Raw genomic sequence first — 22,699 nt, forward strand, 5'->3', positions numbered from 1 at the left:
TAATGCTGTGTTAATTGCTTGTGTTTGAACTTGTGTCATAAAAATATTGGCTAGAACTGGTGATACTGGGTTGCTTATGTTCAGGCCATTTGTTTGTATATAGTTGTGGTTGTTGAACATGAAGTTTGTCTTCATCGTGGTGAATTCTATGAGGGTTGCCAATTGGTTGCTGGGAATGTCTGTTGATGGGTTAGGGTCTCAGATATAGAGTTTCAAGGCTATCTAGCAGACTTTAGCAGTTGAGACTTCTGTAAAGAGGAATATAGCATCAAAACTGGTTCGCTTCTCTACATGAAAATTTTGTCCATCAAAACCAGCTGTTTTTACATATATATGTATGTAGGATTTTTTCTTTAATAATTGTTTAGGGAATCTACATGGAACATTACTGTTTTAGATTTATTGTTGATATGGTTAAAATTGAGAAACATATTGGTGCAAGTGATTGATGCTTAAACGGATCAGTTGGTTGTATCATCCAGCAGGGGGTTACCATTTCTTTGATTCCATGCATTGGATCTATCACTTTGGGCTAATTTCCATTAAGTTCATTTCACAGCTTATCATGTGCCAAGGGCAGATTGCCTTTCTCAGCTGGACAGTGTTTTACTCATGGACAAAATATTACATCTTAGAGATAATTGATCTTTTCAGTTGGCTTTTCCTGTTGGGAATGATTGGTCCATCTGTATTCATTTACTTATGCCCAGTGAAAGTGAATGTATTGCATGGATTAAATGGAAAAATAATCTTCCTGTGCAAATGAAACTTTACATGAAGGAATGTTATCTTCCTGATAACTTTCCCTCAAGTGGTTGTAATTTTATATCATTATTTTCATCTTTGACATTGTAGTCTCTCCACTCTCTGATTTGTCTCAGGTTTTCTTTCAGTTGGATATGCCTCTCATTGACGCTTTTACCAATCAATACCAAATTTTGAATCCCAGTTCCTCATCTTTCAGCCCTAGTAGTCAGTGCTATTATTTAGGAATGGTCTCACATTTTTTTGTATGTTTTTATTTCTCTTCATATTTTCCCTTATGCCCTTGCTTTGATACATAACACTGCTTGTTGGGTCCTATTAGTGAAATTTCTTTGGCTGGTTGTCCAATATTGGTTTTCTTTGATTCATAAAGTGGTGTCCAGACTCTGTCTTCCTTAGTCCAGTTCCTGCTTTCTCCTGCACCAAACTCATTGTTCTCTCTTTCATTCAGGAGTGTCTCCATTTTTGTGTAGAAGGTCTCTAGTCAATTGTACTGGACTCTTGAATTATGTAGTTTTTCTCATCCCATTCCTGTCATCTGTTAATTCTGTCCATCTGTCAAAAGAGTGGCAATATTATTGATCTATCAGCCACTCTCTTTTTTTTCAGATCATCTTACTGTGAACCATCTTTAGGCTTTTTTCACATGGTTGTGCTACCATGGACTGTCACCTTCCACCATTACTGGTTATTTGATGACTTTATAAACATTTCACAGTACCCATTATTGCCAAGTTTATTTTTCCTTGTCTTTTCCACTTTGTTCAGATCCTTCTTTACTAACCCTCCTTGTCCTACTATATGCCTGACTGAGACAATAATGTGACTTATCATGCTCTTTCTTTCTTTGAAGACATATTGTCTTCTCACCTATGGTCACAGTCAGTCAGATGTATATGCCATCAATGTTTCCCACACTCTCTTTCACTCTACTTAGTTACTCCTCTATTTAGACTGGAGCATTCTTCCGAAGACTTCGAGTGCATATAAAATTGTTTTTTCATATTTCATTTCATTAGATTTGTTAACTGTAACACTCTCTCTTGCTTCTTATTTTTATTAATGCTTAGAGAAGATTCTTCATATTGATGAATCTGCACATGTATCTCTCTTATTATCTTTTTCATCTGGCTGTTTTGTCTCCTGCAAGCTTTTATTAAATCAATGCATTGTCTTTGTAGGCAGGGGACAAAATAGTTTGGTGGATTTGATTAACAAAATCTGCCCATGGTCCAGATCATTTTTTTGGGGTGATTTTATTCCCTCCACTTCTTCACTGTGGCCCATTTTACTCCTACTATTTCCTTACTCACTAGGCTTTAGGTGGCTGGGTATTGTTGAGTAGGAATATTCTCCTTCCCCAGATATAACTTCATCCTTCCCTTTTGTGATATCTACTGCCTGATAGCCTTTCTTTGAGGCAATCTTGGGTTGAGGTTGCCTGTCATCAATTTTTGCTTTTATTTATAGTTTCCACACTACCCCAGATCCAACCTTACACCATTGTACCTCATCTTAATCCCCAATTTACAAACATTCCTCTTCTTAACAGCAACTGACTCATCAAGCTCATTGGTGATGATTAAGTTGATTTGGGTGCAGACAACTTGCATTGGTGGTTGAACAAGAACCACACAATGATGGTGATACTGTTTCTGGATTTGCATCTTCTCACAGGTACTACTCTCCAAAGTAAGGGAGTGTAGGTACATAAGTAGAAGACTTCTGAACAAAGATTTCATATAAATATTTAGAAGTGTCTGGTGTTACAATATGTCTTGGTTAATTTTCTTCCTCTGGTACTGAACTAATACATTATGCTCAATTCTAACAATTCTGCCATTGAGGCCTGTATCAATCACTAAAGGGGCATCCACCCCTGTTTCCTTTGTTGTCAAACTTTAGAATTCTTTTCATGGACCCCACACTTTTGATAAGTCTCCTTGCTGGTATGGGAGCATTTTACATTGTGTCAGATTGTTTTTCAAGACACGACAAGGTTTATCCAATGGAGTGATTTCTTGACTCTTAGTTTTTCAGGTGACTGTGCAGTTAGTGGGGCACTCTTCATCTGAATGCTTTTGCCATTTTACTCCAGTATTATTTGCCTCTTTTTTTGGTCTCTGGTTCCTCAATCTTGGGCCCTGACATTAATATTCTTCATCAGGACTGGATGAACTGGTACCTTTAAAGTTCCTTCTGATTATGTAGACCTCCTCCTCATGCAGTTTTTCTAAACTATAATTTCTATATTGTTTTTTAATTGCCTTCCACTCTCTTTGTTTGAATTTTGTCTTCTTATTCCATGTTTCATTTTTCAAACTAATTCCTACTGCTTTTAGTCTGTAGGAATTGCTGGTCTGATATACTTGGCAATGATGTTTACATGCCTTTTTCCATTTCACTAATATATCTGCTTCATACATATGCCTTTTCTACACTATGCTAATTCATGGACTCAATTGTGTAAAACAGGAAATAACTGCTCATTCCTGCTATCCCTTCAATTGAATAAATTGGGATGGTCTGCTTTTCAGTGTAGGGTTTTTCATGGTCACCTGTTGCACTGTCTCTGGTATCTGTGTTTTTCCAGATAGCTCATTCCTGCTATCCCTTCAATTGAATAAATTGGGATGGTCTGCTTTTCAGTGTAGGGTTTTTCATGGTCACCTGTTGCACTGTCTCTGGTATCTGTGTTTTTCCAGACTCTTTAATGCATTTTGTCCTCTCCTTCTTTTTTTAGTGGAGTATATGAATCCTTGCCACATTTCAGTTCCAATCCCCTGAGGTAACAGATCATGGAGGAGTGCACCCAGCTTCTGTGTAGTTCTACTTAAAGAGTGCTGTTGCTTGTATTCTCTAGATGTTATCTACTTCCATGTGGTGGGACCCAGAGGATGATAGTGTGCTCCTGCTCATGTGTGGTCTTATCTGGAGGATAATGTTGGTTGAAGTAACAGTACTTTCCCTCATGTTTCACTTTAGGGAGTGTTTATTGCTTGAGGCTGATGTTGCACTGTGGGGTGCTGGTCTGTTCGAGTCTGATGTGATTTTCCACCCTGGCACATCTTTTCCTTCTTACCAGTATTCAAGTGTGTGGTTTTTTTGTGGATTTGTGCCCATGGTTGTGTTGTAAATTGGTTTGCATAGTATATACTTCTGTTCTACCTACTTAAAATGAAGACTGTGTGGATCTTTCTCCTATCACAGGTTGAAGGTTCTATTCCCAAAACTGCTTGATTTTGGACTGGAGTTGACCATCTGTGTATGTCCTATCATGCCCTGACCACTTTATACCTCAGAGCACATTCCATTCTGTTAATGGCTCTTCTGCAGTTTTTCTTCTATGGAATTGACATATAGTGGTTTGAATTCTAACTCACCCAGCTGTGCTCCTCTGACTTTCCACTCATGTATGTGACACCTCTTTCCACAATAAGTGCAAAGTATTCCTGGCACAGAAGTGGTACGGTTTTCCATATGTTTCTTTTGGGATTATACTTCAAAGCTGTGCTTCTGGAAGCTTTTGAAAGATATTTCTTTCTATCCCTCACACAGGTCCCTCTGCCTATAAAGTGAAGGATTACATGCAAGTAAGATGTAATGTACAATATTGGAAACTTTTTTCCTGTAATGAAGATGTATATCCAGTAGGTACTTGCATCTGCTCACACTCCCCACCCTTCCTCCTCATTGAAAACTGAAGCTTCATTTTCTGCTTAATATCAAAATGATAGTTTGATAGACTTGAATAGAGGGGGTTTCATAAATCAGGAGGATGTGTTGTATTCTTGTTGGTAGAGGCTACTGTTATATGCAAGATACAGTTCAACCACATTGATCCTGGGTTATGTGAGAGTTAAAAGGCTTGTGGCATGCAAGAACATTTTGCATATAGAAGGAAGTAGTAAATGAGAATAGCTATTCATGTGAGTGGAGGTAAGTACCTATTGTAAGTATATTTTCAGTATTGGAAAATAATAACTTTAATAAGGACTTTTTATCTTATTAATAAAATCAGTTATGATTTTTCATTTTCCTTGTTGTTTTTGATATTTGCAGGCAACTTTTATGGTCTTACTGGCTGTCTGTCATCAACTTGTTTCTTATGATCCTGTTCTTCCATTCAACTATACACAAATGTTTTCTATATTTCTAGGACTGAAGTGATAAAAATATATGTTATTTTTCAGAAATGTGACCATCATTGACTTTTCAAAAAACAAGGTGATATATGCTACCTACTGCTACCATGATGGATCAGCAAACAATTTCTGCTATCCAGGGATTTCTTGGTTCTCAAGCAAAATGTGTGACTGTATCCTTATTTCAAGAAAAATATGCTAATTACTCAGTGTTCATATATCACTTGAATGCTAGTACTGCAGTTTTAACTATTAACAAGATTTCAATGAAATCAAAAGTCAGTTGATCAACATAGAAACTGTTTTTGAATGCTCAAAGGCATTTTAAAATTTTTTAGTGGAAGTACTGTAAAACTTACATGTGAGTTGTATCGTAGTTTGTGCTCCAAATGGTAAATTTAATTGCAAATAGGTCTAAGATGATTCACAAAGTGAGATGTGATACTGAAGAAAATACTCCCTGTAATGTTAAGCTGTGAAAAAAACATTGATCAGTTTTTTAGTTCTTAGGTGTACAGAAAGATAATAATGGAGGTTAGAAAACCATGCACATTGTTTGTTTCTATATGAAGATTAATTTATATGGTATGTGTATACAAGTTTCATTTGTCCTTAATATCTAGAAGTCTATAGAAGCTGGCCTGGTGCGAGACTGGGTAAAGACAAGTAGGATTTTGGTCTTGGTACAAAATAACAATGAGCATGGGTAAGGAATTAACATTTTATTTTTACTGTGTCTGATGAAAGTAAATACTTTTGTTTGTGTTAATTCCAACTTGTTTTCTTCAGATGCTTGGTAAATGAAATACATATTTCTATATTAATGTAATGATCCTTGAATTTATTTGTCAGGTACATATGCTTGTTACTAAATTTTATATTCATTTATTGTTACAAACATTGATACAAGAAATTTCTACATTAATGTTGACATTTTGTTTAGGTTACTTGTGTTTGTATCATCAAAACCCAATGTAACAAGTACAGCTGATCTCTCTGTGGAAAAAGCTTTTCCTATCAATGAACATTTTAAGTGTGAAATTGGTAAGGAAATCTGTATTTCTTATATCTAAAGAAATCAGTTCTTAATTGTAACTGTATGTGTGCTTTTAATAATATATCCATTTTTCCCCTTAATTACACAATTGTTATTTTTTTCTTTTTATTGTGGCTTTGAAAATTGTGCTTTTTTGTGTTCATGTGGTAATTTAGTGTCATTTTTCTCTTTTTCATTATTAAAATAAATTGTCCTAAATATCTGGCTAGAAGCTTATTATTATTTCTGCAGTTACACTGGAAAGCTGTAGTGATTGTCATTCATAACATTTCTAATGTAGTAATTATCTTTTGAAACTTGTTGGAAGATAATTTACTTTTTACTTGTAACATAGCAATATTCTTATAATAAAGAATGAATGATAACATAGCTATGTTCACTTTACAACAGCAGTTAATAATTATTCGTAATTTCAAATATGATGTTATATCTGCAACAGCATTATCATGCTAGTTATTTGGTTTTGTCAAGAATTTGATGTATGAAATTCCTCTTTCTTTGCCTCTGTTCCTTGGTTTTCTCCAGTTGCAATCTGTTTCATCATAAAATCTCACTTTTCACAAGATTTACTTATAGTATGTCCTTTAGCTAAATAGTGTTACTATTGGTCTCCAGTTGGTGCACACAGATCTTCTGTGATTGCATTTTCTTTTGGCATATCAGACACTTCTATTACTTAATGATCTCTTCCACGAGGTTCTCATTACCAGTACATTTTACTTGGTAAGGCCTTCTGCAATCTGCCTGATTTCTTTAGTACAACCCCTTGGTGTGGATTCCTGTACATGGTGAGGGGACCTTCCAGGGAAGGTTCTGTTCTTTCAGTTTACCTCCTCTGGGATCTAAACATTCACCCTGTGTTTGCCGTGTGTGGTGACCCATGAAGGAGAGGAGAGGATCCTGGTGGTTGAGGGGCCCAACCCTAATACACCACTTTGGCCTTGAATTTCTGTAGATGGGTGGTTTTGGGATTGCTCCCTATGGGTAGTTGGCTGGTCCACTTGGGCTAGGGTCAATAAAATATCAGTGTTGGATGTTCTCAGCATGGTCTTCTGATTTTTATTCTTCAGCTAACTAGCAAGATAATTGAACATTTTCTCCACTTCCAACTGTTTTGGTCACTTTTACATTTTCCCACATCCATTTTGCCACTTTCTTTCTTATCCTTACATCTCTTCTGCATGGCTTGTTCAACATACACCTCCTTTCTAAGGCATTTCATCAATCCTCTGAGGGTTTTGCAGGGATACGCTTTCCTTCCTCTTCTTTAACACTATTATACACATTGTTCCTATCTTTTCACATTTGATTTTGTTGTTGTTTGGATTGTATTGGGAAGGATGCTGCCTTTTTGGAGGTTCATCTGCCATTGTCTTATCTTTTGTGACTTCTGGATAGATTTTTTCTTTATCAGTTTGTTTCTGGAGATTTTCCAGTCTTTCGAATTATGTGTGCTCTACGAGTCCATGTTCAGCCCTTTAATTTTTGATTACTTATTTTTCTGATTCTGATACCATAACCATTTCTCATCCTGCAAATTCCTGTTTTTTACCATTTCCTATCATTAGGGGTTCAAAATTTTTCTGTGCATCTTAAAATCAGGTTCATTGTTGCCAGCAGTTTCAGAGACTTTTGGATGGTTTCTGGTCCAGTGAAGGTATGTTTGAACTATTTTGTTCCTGTGTGGCAATTATTCACTACTGATTCATGGATGATCCAAGTGTGTCACAAGAACTTTTCATCCTTTTCCCTCCACCTTTGTTTTTTATTTTATTTCCCTGTTAACTTGTGATCCAGTTATCTGTCAGAGTCTGTTCAAGGTTGTGTGAACCATTCTATCACAGAAATTTATCACACCTATCAGCAACTTTCTTCAGGAATTTACTCTAGGTTTTTTTGTCCTGTGATCCAACTGTCCTGCATCAACCAATATGTGGTTTTTTTCTTAATCCACACCGAGGGGACCTCCCAGGGAAGGTTCTGTTCTTACAGTTTATCCACTCTGGGATCTAAACATTCCACCCACGTGTTTGCATTGCATGGTAACCAGTGAAAGGGAGGAGAGGATGGTGATGGTTGAGGAGTCCAACCTTAACACACCACTTTGGCCTTGAACTTCTGAATACGGGGCCGTCTTGGGTCAGTTTGCTGGTCCACTTGGGCTAGGGTCAACCAAGTATCAATGTTGGATGTTCTCAGCAGGTGTTGTGGGCATTTTATCTGATGCTGGTGTTTAGGTATAGTGCTCACTAAAACCCTGGCATTGCTGCAGTGTCCTTGTTTGGCATTGTAGTGCATCCCATTGTAGGGCTCCATGGTGGAGGTTAGTGGGAACCAAAAATTCTTTTTTTATGGATCTTCCAAATTAAAACTTGAATAAAATAGTGAAAAAACAGTACAGGTAAACGACCATGTTTTGAAGATTGTGAGTAGCAATCTTCAACTTCTGTAACACCTATACTTCATTTTCTTTTACTACATTCTCTTTTGGACAAACATTCAGGATAAATGTGTCTCCCTTTTCAATTTAGAAGGGACAAGAGGGACTTGCTGGCTCTCCAAAGTCAGTCAAGAAGCTTTGCTGTGGTTACAAATTGGTGGAAACATCCACATCTCAACACAGTGTGATGTCTCTCCACTCGCAAAGATGGAATTATGATGTTGACCATTGTCCTCAATTTAACATTTACATCACTATGTCCACTTGCCACCATCAAGGCAGGTTATTTTAATTGCAAGGTACAGCCATACATTCCAAACCATCTCAGATGTTTCCAGTGTCAGTGGTGTGGTCACTCAAAGACATCATGTTGTGGTTTCTTGATGTGTGCTCATTGTGGTGGCAAGGACCATAATGCCTATGAGTGTGAAATAGACCCTCATTGTATCAATTGCAATGGCTCTCACCACTCTTACTTTCGTTCTTGCCCTGAATGGTTGGAAGCAAAAGAGGTGCAGTGTTTGATGATGATTCAAAATATTACTTACCCTGAGGCTTGAAAGTTGCTGTCCACCATTTCTTCTCAGATGTATGCTACTGCACTTCATTCTACTACTACAGTGGAAGTGCAGACAGATCTCTCTGTGTCTCCAAAAGAATTATTCTCAAACCATATGAAAGGTCTTTTCACCTGCATGGTTAAAAAAGTTGATGAATCAACATCAACACCCATCTCTGTCCCTAACATACATTCGAGCAAATCCCAAGACCCACTTCCTTTGGTTCCGGGTATGGACATTTTCTTGGGTACATCTTCTTCTCCCACTGCAAGATGCAAAACAATCATTCATTCACGTCCTCAGTCGCTGGAGTCCTCTTCTAACAACAAAGACCTGATCAATTAATACAGGGCAGAATCCATGAAGGTTGACAGACCTCCCTCAAACTAAGAGAAAAGACGTGGTCATAAACAGAAGGGCTGTCCAACCAAGTCACCTACACATAAATAAAAATGGCCACCTTATACAATGGAACTGTCAAGGTTTACTTTCTAATCTGGATGACATCAAAGAACTGATTGCTTTCTACCATTCTGAATGTCTTTCCTTACAGGAAACATTCCTGAAGCCTGCCGATACAGTCACATTTTGGCAATTTTCTTTCTACAGAAATGACAGGCGGTGTGATGGACAAGTGCATGGAGGGGGGCACTGTTGGTTGAACACCATGCACCCACCCTGTCTCTGCCTCTTGACACACCCTTGGAGACTGTATCCATCCGTATTTCCTTGGGTCAATACATCACAGTTTGTTCTCTCCACCTATTGCCTGGAGAGACCTATGATGAATCAGACCTTGATGTTTTTATTGAACAGTTGCTGTCTCCCTTTTTAATCCTGGGGGACTTTAACAGACATCATACCCTCTCAGAAATGCTGATATTGATGGGAGGGGTTGCTTCGTAGTGCATATACTGTCTGATCACAACCTTTCTCTTTTCAGTACTGGTTCTTGTACTTGTTTTCATACATTCAGGCAGTCCTTTATTGCTGTTGGTCTCTCAGTTTGCTTCCCTTCACTATTCCCCCACTTTTCATTTAGGGTTAGTAATAATCCATGGGACAGTGATCATTTTCCAATAATTTTAAGAGAAACTGGCTGTGGTTGATGCCATATGACCCACATGCCTGATAGAAACTGGATCAAGCAAAGTGACCCTCTTTCACTGCTTTTGCAGAGCTTGATCCTGTCATGATCTGTGAGCCATCAGTAGATGACTGTGTGGCAGCAGTAAGTGACTGCATTACACAAACAGCTGCTCAATGTATTCCTGAAATCTTGACACATATTCCATGATATCCTTGTTCGTGGTAGAATTCTGCCTGCCACATGGTACAGAAGGTTAAAAATGGGCCTGGTATACTTTTGGTAGGTATCCCACATTCTCGAACCGCATCTCTTTCCAGCAGACCCATGCACATGCTCGGTGGGTGAGGCGTCAAAGCCAGAAAGAATCTTCAATTAAGTACAAAACCAGCATGTCTTCTATCACCAGTTCTAAAGTCATATGGGACAAGATTGAAAAGATCATTGGGCAATATAATTCTGTTCTTCTCTCGATCTTATCTGATGGTCAGGGAGTAGCTGATACCCAGAGCATTGTCAATACTCTAGGTGAAAGCTTTTGCCAGGTATCGAGCACTTCTTTTCCACCTTCTTAACCATCAAGATGCAGGCAGAGTGATCTCCTCATTTTTTTTGAGCTGATTGTCTCTATGACTGTAATCATCTCTTTACATTTGTGGAACTCAAATTGGCCCTTCATTGGTCTGGCAGTACGTCAGTCTGACCTGATGATGAACACTACGAAATGCTGCACCATCTATCTCCTGCTTCTCGTGCTATTCTTCTGATTGTTTTTAACTGGATCTGGCAGGAGAATGTTCTTCCTGATGCCTGGTACCAGGCTATTGTCCTACTTTTTTTTAAGCCTGAAAAGGATCCCAAAATTCCTTTAAAATACTTTCCAGTAGCTTTGACGAGCTGTTTCTGTAAGACCTTAGAGAGGATGATTGATGCTCATCTTGTTTGGTTCCTCATATCAAACAACCTCCTCTTGTCCACCCAGTATGGGTTCTGACAACAGGGATCCACTACAGACCACCTGATTCGATTGGAAACATCAGTCAGAGAAGCCTTTCTCAGACAAGAACATCTTGTTTCTATATTCTTTGACATTGAGAAGGCTTATGACACTACATAGAGGTGTGGCATTTTACGAGACCTTCATTTATATGGGTTACGTGGTTATTTGCTCATTTTTGTTAAAAATTTTTTAATGGACAAGCGATTCCAAGTTTGTTTGGGTTTGACACTTTCCCATTCTTTTTTACAGGAACTTGGAATCACTCGGGGCTGTGCTTTGAGTGTCATGCTTTTCAGTATAAAGATTAATTCCATCACTGAATAACTCCCTCTTACTGTTGCAAATGGGCTCTATATCAATGACTTTCACATGTCAGTCGTCAAATATGAGGTATATTGAGCGGCAGCTACGGACTGTCCCTGATCATTTACTGAAGTGAACCATAGAAAACAGGTTTAATTTTTCTCTCTCTAAAACTGTTTGAATGCACTTTTACCACCAACTGGGTATTCACCCTGTACCTGAACTTTGTATCGGTGAAGTTGTGCTACCTGTGGTCCCTGATACAAAGGTCTTAGGGCTTATCTTTTATCGTAAACTGACCTTTATACCACACATCATGCAGTTACGGGTCAAATCTACAAGAGCACTTAACATATTCTGTGTCCTCTCTTCCACCACTTGGGGAGCAGATCATTGTTCTATACTAAAGATATATTGTGCTCTTATTCGTCTGAAACTCAACTATGGATCACTGATCTATGGCTCTGCCAGACCCTTGGCCTTAAAGATGCTGGACCCCATTCGTCATCAAGGATTTTGGTTCTGCACTAGGGCTTTTCGTACTTTCCCAGTTCAGAGCTTATACACAGAGTCTCATGAACCTCCTCTACACCTCTGCCATATGCAATTGTCTTTACTGTATGCTTCGAAACTTTGACCCTTACCACAGCATCCCACCTGGAGTTGTGTTTTCCGTCCTCAGTGGGCTATCTTTTTCAGAACAGATGACCTGCCATTGCTTCTTTTGGCCTTGATATCCAGGTGCAGTTGGATTAATTGGTTTTGTCCTTAGATAACAATGCTGTATCCACTGGTCAGCCCGTCCCACCATGGCTTATTACAATCACCAAGTGTGACCTTTCATTAAGTCATCTAAGAAAAACATATACCCAATTGGAAATACTGTTTGTTATTTGCTGAACATCTTTCAAACCATCCTTCCATTCCTATTTATACGGATGGTTTGAAATCAGGTGACTGTATGGACACAGCCATGGTTTGTTGTCGTTCAGTGGTTGCATGCAGAATCTCCTACAGTTTCTATGTTCACTGCTGAACTGTACACCGTTTCTCTTTCTCTGGATCACATAGAAGCTGAGCAGTACTCAAATTGCACTGTTTATACTGACTTGCTTAGTCCTCTACAGGTCCTGGAATTGCTTCATGTTAGCTCTCACCCTGTTCTTGCCAATATTCAAAACTGACTGGCTCATTTCTCTTTAACGTCAACTTCTATCCAGTTTTTCTGGATAGAAGGCCATGTTGGTATTCGTGGGAATGGGCAAACTAAATCTGTTTGCTCCGGCCATATCACCACTGTGCCTGTTCCATACATGGACTATAATCTTGTATTCAAGGCTTGGCTCCATGCCAATTGGCAGTCAACTTGGAGTGAACAGCATATAAACTAGCTTTTCCGAATAAAACCCTCTATTGGACTTTGGCCGTCTTTTTTCCTTAAGGTTCGGAAAGAAAAAGTTGTCCTAACTAGACTATGCATTGGTCACAGTTTTTTAACTCATCATTTTCTTATATCTGGGACTGATGCACCAGTGTATTGTCTCTGTAACACTTAGGTCACAATAAGCCACATTGAGGGTATGAGAAACTGATGAGATGTATGAACTTTGTGAGAAGTGAGATTTTATTAGAATGCATATTGCAAATGGAGGAAGTGTGGAAAATGGAAGTAGAAAGCAAACTAATTTCTGGTGTAATTCTTAATAAACCAAGAAGGTTTCATGCAGAATGATATAAATAGTAGATATAAGTATCTTTTTGAATTTTTTTTTTAGCTCTGAAATATAATTTTTAATCACATAATGTCTTAATCTAAAGAAAAAAGGATTGAGCAGATTTTTGTGAATTTTGTTGCCAGTCTCTGATTCATATCTTTTTAATTAAAAGATTGGCTACAGATAATGGATACCATATGTAATATTGACAGGTTTAAAATTCTTAGTTTTGTTTTGATACCATAAGTGAGAACCACTAGTCAGAAATTAAAAAAAACATTTGTTTGGAAGAGGTATTAATATAAAATTCTTGGCTTTAGTGAGTGATGTAGCAGTCAGTTTTTCTTGTACATAAACTCATAATATGATGTAATTAATTTCATTTCATACTTATTGTAAAATAAGCATTTAGATACTAGTAATAGTGCTTTTATTGATTGTATTTCAACACTTGTTGTAATTGATATTTTACTGTAATTAAACTGTTATATATTACTTTGTCACTATGTTTTTGTTTATTTATGCAATGTGATTTTTACATTAGGGATGGTACTTAGTCAATTTATGTGGCTTTTAATTATCTACCATATTCATTTAGTAGTAATAAAATAATTGCTATATGGAATGTTATAATTAATCTGTATAGTAATATTAGTGCTTGTGTTAATTTATGTAGTGTTGAAACCATCTAATTTAAATAATAAAACTGCTTGTAATGATGTGTGTGGAATTTTAATCATCCACCTAATACAAAGTACTAATAAAATATTTTCGTTTTACAGTATCGGAATTAAACTTTCATCACTTGTTATCTCTAAATGATATTCGACATTATATTAATGTAGGTGTAATAAACATTGTGAACAGTTTTCTAACAGCTCACTTTTACAACTGCCATAAATAGCCAGAAATTGTTAAGTAATGTTTAATCAGCAAATTCTTTCTTGCTTCATTCCTATCATGTATTTATGTAGAAAAAAACTGGTTGTCATGTTACTTTTTAGTTATGTACATTAGCAAAAAAAGAGAAGTTGTGTTGTTTGAACTGGAAAGTTTTCACTTTGTGAAGGTAGTAAGTTTGGGTTTTATTTTCATATTGATATATTTTCTTAATTTATTTCAGTCATCAGGATTGGTATACATGTATCTGCTTATGTGCCATAAGTATATTAGAAATTATTATGATCAAGTTATGTTGAAGTAGCAATCATGATAGATATTTAATTTAAATAGAGCTTTAGTGTATCTTATATCAAAGAGATTTGTTTTGAAGTAAAATTTTAGATGAGATTTCCTTAGAATAGTAATCCAACTTTCAACTGGGATTAAATTTTAAAAAAATATTTAATATTTGTAAGAAAAAATATTTTTGACTACCTTTTTTCAGATATTTTTAGTAATGTACGTGTTTATGACATATTTATTCCAGTGTTTTATTTTAAAAAAAGATGATTGTGGTCTTACCTTCAATGAGTAATGTAACATCATCAGTTTAACATGTGACTGTATTTTGGCATTTGTGGGTTAAGAAATACATGTAACATTTAATTCTTTCAATGCATTCTGAGAGAACAAAATGAATGAATTTTTTAATTTTGAGCATTCTATTAGTAAAAACAAAGATGACTGTCTACTTTTTTGTACTTCTGTTAAAAACCACTCACCTCTTTTGACATGAAATTCCAAATCTATAAAGCAAATAAAAAGTAAGTAAACAAGATTAAGAGACTGGTAGTGCAACAAAGATTGACTGATTGATAATTGTTCTCTTCTTTGGCTAGTCTAACCTTCATTTTTTGTAAACATAGAATACATGGTTAAGTAATTAATATGGGAATATTACTCACAAATATTTTCAGCCTTACCCACCTCTCCCATTGAAAATCCTATCTGAAATGGAAGAAGCATTCTTGTAATAATGTATTTTACTTATGATTATATACAGTCATGTGAAAAAGTTAGGACACCCTAGGAAAGCCTGTGTATTTTGTGACATTTTTGAATATATAGATATTTAATCTCAATTTCAACAATACTGAGAGATTATAGGAATATAACTAAACAATTAAAACTGAAGAAAAGACTTTTCAAGATCTTCTGTAAATGTAATTCTACAAAGATGCATATTCTAACTGAGGAAAAAGTTAGTACACCCTACCCCCTAATAGCTAGTGTTACCTTCTTTGGCTGAAATAACTACAGTGAGATGCTTCTTATAGCCATTTACCAGTCTATTACATTGATCTGAAGAAAGTTTGCCCCACTCCTCAATGCAGAATTCTTTTAGCTGTGAGATGTTCGAGGGGTTTCTTGCATGTATTGGGTTGAGGAATAATTCGTGAGCGTTTTTTCAAGTTAAAAAAATATATTCATAAATGAAACGCTTTCGCAAAATATTTCATGTCATTTGGTAGATAATTTTTGCTCTAATAGATGGTGTGTTTGATATTCATATGTCTTTAATTTTTGCTTTCATTTTCAGCTCATTAAATGGAATGTCAAGTGGACAAAATCGAGCATTTTTGACACCATCTGCTTTTCGCATTTAATTTCTTGCAATTTTGTTAAAAACAATGCATACTATATACCTAGGTATTACATGAAATAAAGTATCATAATAAATGTTTTGGGTGTAATGTGTTCATGCATTGAAGTATTGTATAGTCTTGCATGTAATACTTGAATGAAATTATTTAAAAACGCTTACGAATTATTTCTCAACCTAATACATCCCGTTTTAAGTCACACCACAGCATCTCAATGGGATTAAGATTTGGGCTTTGACTAGGCCATTCTAGGACACTCCATTTCTTAGTTTTCATCCAGTCCTTGATGGATTTACTTGTATGTTGTGGGTCATTGTTGTGTTGCAGGGTCCAGTTCCACTTCAGCTTTAATTTTTGTAGAGATGGTCTCACATGATCCTCAAGCACCTTCTGATACACAGTAGAATTCATGGTGGATTCTATGATTGTGAGCTGTCCAGGTCCTGCTGCAGCAAAGTAGCCCCAAACCATGACACTTCCACCTCCATGCTTCACAGTTGGTATGAAGTTCTTTTCTTTCAAATGCTGTATTTGGTTTATGCCAAACATGTCCTCTGTTCTGGTGTTCAAATAATTCAAATTTGGACTCATCTGTCCAAAGAACATTATTCTAGAAGTCCTGGTCTTTGTCTACATTCACTCTGGCAAACTTCAGTCCGGCCTTGATGTTTCTCTTAGAGAGCAAAGGTTTCCTTCTTGCACACCTCCCATGCAAGTTAAACTTGTGCAGTCTCTTTCTGATTGTAGAGGCATGCACTTTCACATCAACAGTAGCCAGAGTCTGCTGTAGGTCCCGTGATGACATGTTAGGGTGTTTGGAGACCTCTTTTAGCATCTTGCAGTCTGCTCTCGGGGTAAACTTGCTTGGTCTGGGCATGTTGGCAGTTGTTTTGAAAGCCCTCCACTTGTTGACTATTTTCCGGACAATGGAATGGCTGATTTCAAAATCTTTTGGGATCTTTTTAAATCCCTTACCAGTCTCATAAGCTGCTACAAATTTCTTTCTGAAGGCCTAAGACAGCTCTTTTGCTATCACCATGATGCTCACTCACTTCAACAGTCAGGAGCACACCAAACTAAATGTATGAGGTTTAAATAGGGCAAGCCTCATTCAAAATGCTGAGTAACAATCTTCTAATCATATGCACCTGGTGTAATACACCTGTGTGTGAGTTTAGCCATTTTAAGTGGGAGTGTTCTAATTTTTTTCTCAGTTAGAATATGCATTTTTGTAGAATTACATTTACAGAAGATCTTGAAAAGTCTTTTCTTCAGTTTTAATTGTTGGTTTTATTCCTATAATCTCTCAGTATTGCTGAGAGTAACATCCAAAAATGTTACAAAGATACACAGGCTTTCATAGGGTGTCCTAACTGTATCTGATAAAAGTAATGTATAAATTTGCTACCAAATAAGATTTGGTTTGAGAAATTTGTGCATACATCAGTCAAATTTGATTCTTGGTTAAGGTTTTCCTTTTTATAACAACATAAAATCACATAAAAAGTGAAACTGAGAGAAAGTGAATTTATTCACTTCAATGGGACTAGTAAACTAATTTATGTAGCTGTGTGTGCTATTGTTGTTTGCATCGTCTACCCTGTAATTGGTCTAATATAAATATTGAAAAGATTTATTCTCTATGAAAGTTTCTGTGGAATGTAAATACTGCTTTATTTTTTGTGAATGACTTTTCAATCACTGGCTTTGGGAACTCAATAGTTGGCACTAGATGATGATGACTAACTGCTTTCCCTCTAGTCTGTTATTGCTAAGTTATGGATGGCTTATGCAGATGACCTTCATGTAGGTTTGTGTGAAATTCATGACAAACCAAACCATAATTCCTCAGACATTTATAACTGGTATATCTGTTCTCTTACTTAGTTGACTTCATGTTCACTGCTAACATGCTGTGGTTCCCTGTAGAGAAACATGCAGGTTATTATGGTTCCTCCTCTTGTGCTATCCCTTGGAGAGTTTCATATGCTGAGGATGGTACTGTGTTGGAGATGTCACCTGTCTAACTGATTTTGAGTAGGATGTGAAACAGTATTTGGACAAACATCTTTATTATTCTAATCATCCACTTGTCAGGTTCCTGGATTGTAATATACTGTAAATTTGCTCATGTGGCCCCTGTTCCTACATCAATAAGTATGACATGTTCATCTAGTCTGCTGAACTTGAAATGAAGATGGTACAATCCTCTCTGATACTCCTACTTGATGGCTGGGTTTTGGATTGCAGTAAACTTACCACTGCTGTGATCCTCTTTCCTATCTCCACATGGAAGTTATTTCCAGGTGGCTGAGATTTGGATTTTTGTTGACTTACTGACTGTGTGATTCTCTTTCCTACTCTCACATGAATGTTGATTTCTGGTGGCTGGATAATTGATGCAGTTGCTTGTCGAGCACAGTTTGTCACGTCCTAACAACTCTACACCTTGGGGTATATCTTTTCATTCTCACCCACATTACTGTCTGTTAAGAGTTATTTATTGCTCTGATGTTTCTTTGCAAAGAATGAGGTTCTGAAATAAGATTGTTCAGATCCCTATCCAACCATTTTTCTCTCCCTTTTGGGTGTTTCTACTGTTTTCTGACAATATATGTGGCACTTCTTTCCACAGTGGTATAGAGTATACCTAGTACAGAAGTGGTGCAGTCTTCCATGTATAATCCTCTACTAGGAAGATCTCACTTTTAAGGTATTCTTCAGACACTTTTAAAAAATGCTTCTTTCTATCCCTCCACATATTCAGTGTGGGATTTTATGTTTGGGAGTGAGGGTATTATACAGTATTGTGAGTTATAATTTTCTTATGCTACAAGTGTATTTCCAACAAGTACTTCTGCTCAATTTCCCATTCTTCCTCTTCAACAAAAATTGATGCTTACATTTTCTGCTAAAACTCAAAGTAATTATTTGGTAGAATTGAATAGAGGGAGTCACGTGTCAGGAGGGTGTGTCACATTGCTATTGGTCAAGGGTTGTTGCAAGATAATTTGCATGTGAGATACAGTTGAACCACAATGATTGTAGGGAATGTTGGAGTGCAAGGTTTGTAGCATGCAAAACAATTTCACCTATAGAGGGCAGCACTAAATGAAAATAGTTATGTCAGTGATAAAGGTAAGTGCCTGTTTGAAATACATTTTGAGTATAGGAAAATTATAACTTTCATTTCTGTTGTAGATATAGTTTATAGAAGATGAAAATGGCAAAAATTTGTAAGCTGATAAAACTTTATGTTAATTGGTTGATAGAAATATATTTTAAAAAATCCTAAAATTTAATTGTTGACGTTTATATTTATTGGGTATGAGAAGTATTTTAAACTTGATGTTCAGAGTTTGAGAGAAAATTTGATACTTATTATTGACGTAAGCTGGTAGTGGAGCAGGTATATGAAAGAGATGTTTACTTTGACATCAAGCATGATAATTTGTATATAAAATTTTAGATATGCTAATTTCAAATATTTGTGAAAAGAAGTCACAGTAAGAGTTTCTACTTACATTCAGGCTTGGTATGGGTAACTGTTGGAAAATGATACGTTTTTTTATATTTGAGTGCTTTCTTAAAAGTGCATTTCTAAACAGATTTTCAAAACAAAATTGTAAGCATTGCTTGATTAACAGTGAGACAATAAGGTTAAAAATATGATGAGTGGCAACCATTTTTATTATTTATTAATTAACATAAATATATATTTTACTTAAGTTCAGAAAACACTGCATAGTTTCCAGAGTAAATGGTGAAGTAAAATACTAACTATGCATAAATTACATTTGGTCAGGATTTATATTTTAATACAAACTGTGTTCAATTCCAAATGTACAGACAAAAAATATTAGATAATCACTTTCTTCTGGAAAACTGGAGCAACATTAAGGAGATAAAATGACAAAGTCTACTTTCAGTGTCTGTTTTAACTTCTTTCTAGATAACTGCACAGTTCGGGCTCATTTGTCTTTATTCAAAAGAAACCCCAATAACTTAGTACAACATTGTGAATATAATGTTTATAACAAAATCACAACTATATACATTTTAGGTTTGCTTTGAAGCATTTGCAACTTCTCAGGTAATATATTTGAAGTTAAATGTAACCACTTTATGGCATTTTTGGAAAGTCATTTGTAATGGAGAACATTGATCTATCTCTTTCTTTATCCAGCCCAAGTCTAAAGGAGAAGGAATTTTAGATTTGGAAATGAGTGCATATCTACATAAGTGTCCTCTTTGATATACTGTTTATTTAACACTTCTCAAAACCATGCATTCTGGTTGGAGGAATATTTTCCAAAAAAACAGTTGCAGTAGTTACACAGCTGCTTGCATGTTTTGATGACTTTATTCAAAAGTAATATGTGATTACAAGGGTACTTACAGATCTCCTATCCAAGTGATCTATGTTTTCATCAGTTATTTGCTTTGCTACTTAAGGCAGGTGGTTGAACACTGGTCACAAGTATCTCAGTAGCTTTCATTTTTCCCATTCAGTTTTCTTCTTAGTGAGAACTTGTCACAACCAAGTAGAGTATGGAGAAGTAGAAATCATTATACCACTTATCAACTAATTGAGCAGCAATGTACTGAAAGCTATCATGCTCAAAGACTAGCTGAAGCTCCTACCTTGCAGAATACTAGCTGATTTTAATACAGGTACATTTGAATTTGTTGTATGGGCCATAATAATAGCTAGGTTCCTAAGAACGTGGATTGGTTCACTATTACCACCATGTAGCTTAAGACTATATGATTTGTAAGAATGCTATGTCACAAACAGTCATTTTATAAATTGCAATTGCTTTTTAAGGTGTGGAAGCAGCACCTGGTGTGCATAGTCTTTAAATGTTTTAACTGTAGTATTAAATCTTTTAGGATCAAAAGTGTGTAACAATGCAGCAGCATCAATTATTTTCATATCTGCTTGAAAAGCATCTTGGGAATGAAGCATTTAGGAATCGTATTAGCTCAACTTTTTTTGCCCTTACATTCTTTGCTGTTTTCAGCAAGTGATGGTTTTTATGATAAAAACACATCTAGGTGTCTGTCTTTTGATTAGCATGAGATGTAAATTCTTTAAAAGAATTTATGGTGTGAATTTGAACATGTTCATTTCTACACTTATCTTTTCATTTGTAATTATACATTATTTAACAAAAATAAAACTTACTGATGGGTATGAATTCCTGAGTTAATGTTTTTAATGCAGAGGTCAACCAGACCTCTTTTCTTCCACCTCTTTTATCTGGTGTTTGTTAAGAGTCAGAGGAGGGGGTCACTCTGAGTTGAGGCTGTCCGTGACATGATCTGCTGCAAGATGAAGATGTGGACTGAGGATGACTTTCCAGGAGATTCTGAAGTGGCTTTTACAAAGGATCTGGGATTGACTATTGACAATGTAGACATGTTTTCTCCACCTCCTTCTTTTACTATGTCATCCTCAACAGAGAATCATTTTGAACAGCCACCTCTGGCACTTTTTTTTTCTGTTGATTACTAGAATAAGGTTTTGAGGGTGTTTCCTATTACATTTGACTCTACACCTTCTCCTAATGTTGTTGTTCACATTGGGAGATTTTCTGTACAGTTATGTAATGGGATAACCTTGTCTCCAGTGTTTATTGGATCAGCATACTTTGACTTATCCCAGAAGGAGGAGGCCTATTTAGATTCTCAAGAGATGGATTAGACCCCTTTTGGACCTCTGATTACTTTAAACAGATTCACAGATTTCTCATATCCACTTTTCGCTCTCGTCTGTCTGGAGGCACTTATCTAATTTTTATCTGAAGCTTATCAACATTTTGCTCAGCAGTTTGAGGATGAGATGGTGAATTTGCTAACTCCATGTTATTTGCTGGAGTCTCAGAAATGTTAGAATTCTGAATTGATACTGTTCATTTACATTGCTTCTTTATCATCCTTGGCTTCTTGTCTTTCTGACTAATTTAGTAGTATTGGCCTGCAGTGTTTCCTGATCTTAGCCTTCAGTTCCCATGATAGGGACCATCTGTATTCTCTAGGATCTTCAGCTTGAATGGACTGATAATAGCATCAGTCACTATCCTGGGTGGAGGAGAACAGTGGGAGTACAATTACATCACTTTCTGGATGTTTGGAGTTCTTGCACCAAGGATATGTGGGTACTCCAGGTACTGGCTTTAGGGTTGGTCATTCAGTTTACATAACCTCTATGATTGTCTGCTCAATCTGTTGTCTTTTGACCTCCAACAGATCCACAGTGAGTGGGGCTCTGTTTTCAGGCCCTAAGAGAGTTTTTAGTCAAAAAGGCAGAATAAAGGGTCAATCCCATTCTTCTGGGAGTTTATTCTTATTTATTCATGGTACCAAAGAAGACAGGAGATTGGCATCCAATCATTGGCTTGTATCTACTCAACAATTTTTGAACCTCCTTGCTTTACTATGAAATCTTTTCTCACTCTATGGCATCTTTCTGCATCAAGGATGTGGATGACCAAGCTCAATATTGCCAATGCTCATTTCCATGTTCCCATAGAAGAATCTTCTAGAAAGTTTTTAGGTTTGTGAGAAAGGGCCAGGTGCTACAATTTTAGACTCATCATACATCAGCACCTTATGTCTTTTGCATAGTTCAAGATTTTTCTCATCTCTCATTCCTTGGGCCTGTACACACATCATTATATGGATGACTGGCTCAATCACATCAATTACCAGAACAACAATCTCAGATTCTCCTTTCAGAAGTTGCAAAATCTGGCAACCTTAACAGATTAGAGAAGTTTTTGTCTCCAGTGTAATTCCTCATCCATTTAGGTGTGTTTTTCAATACTCACTTGAGTTGCCTTCTCAATCAACCCATTTCAGTCTTTAAAACCATGAAAGAAGCCACAAGGCTTGTACTTCTGTCTCCTTCTCCTATTGTGCAGATGATTCTCTGTCTCTTTCTCTTTGGGAATGTGGACATCTCTTGACACCTCATCCTTGGGGGACAAGCACATGATAGGTCACTTCAGTGGTTACTGTCCAACCATTGGATCATGCATTCTGATCCTTTGGATCATCCTCTGTCCTTACTCAGGAG

General features: G+C 36.5%; 1 protein-coding gene across 9 annotated transcripts in view; it reads left to right on the plus strand.

Annotated features, from left to right (window-relative positions):
- The window catches only part of Ocrl (Oculocerebrorenal syndrome of Lowe), a 162,724-nt gene that overhangs the window by 2,957 nt on the left and 137,068 nt on the right, over positions 1-22,699 (plus strand). For 5 of the 9 annotated variants that reach the window (XR_013021788.1, XM_076483029.1, XM_076483033.1 and 2 more), the window contains exons 2-4: positions 4,959-5,083; positions 5,534-5,616; positions 5,854-5,954. Coding sequence is in view for 8 of the 9 variants with exons in the window: in XM_076483029.1 (XP_076339144.1) it covers positions 5,000-5,083; positions 5,534-5,616; positions 5,854-5,954 (268 nt within the window). In the remaining variant the exon portion in view is untranslated. The remainder of the gene's footprint in view (positions 1-4,958; positions 5,084-5,533; positions 5,617-5,853; positions 5,955-22,699) is intronic. The other 4 variants (XM_076483031.1, XM_076483034.1, XM_076483036.1 and 1 more) reach the window with 1 other exon arrangement.

The sequence above is a fragment of the Tachypleus tridentatus genome, chromosome 13 (genome assembly GCF_004210375.1).
Source record: "Tachypleus tridentatus isolate NWPU-2018 chromosome 13, ASM421037v1, whole genome shotgun sequence".
NCBI classification, from domain to species: Eukaryota; Metazoa; Arthropoda; class Merostomata; order Xiphosura; family Limulidae; genus Tachypleus; species Tachypleus tridentatus.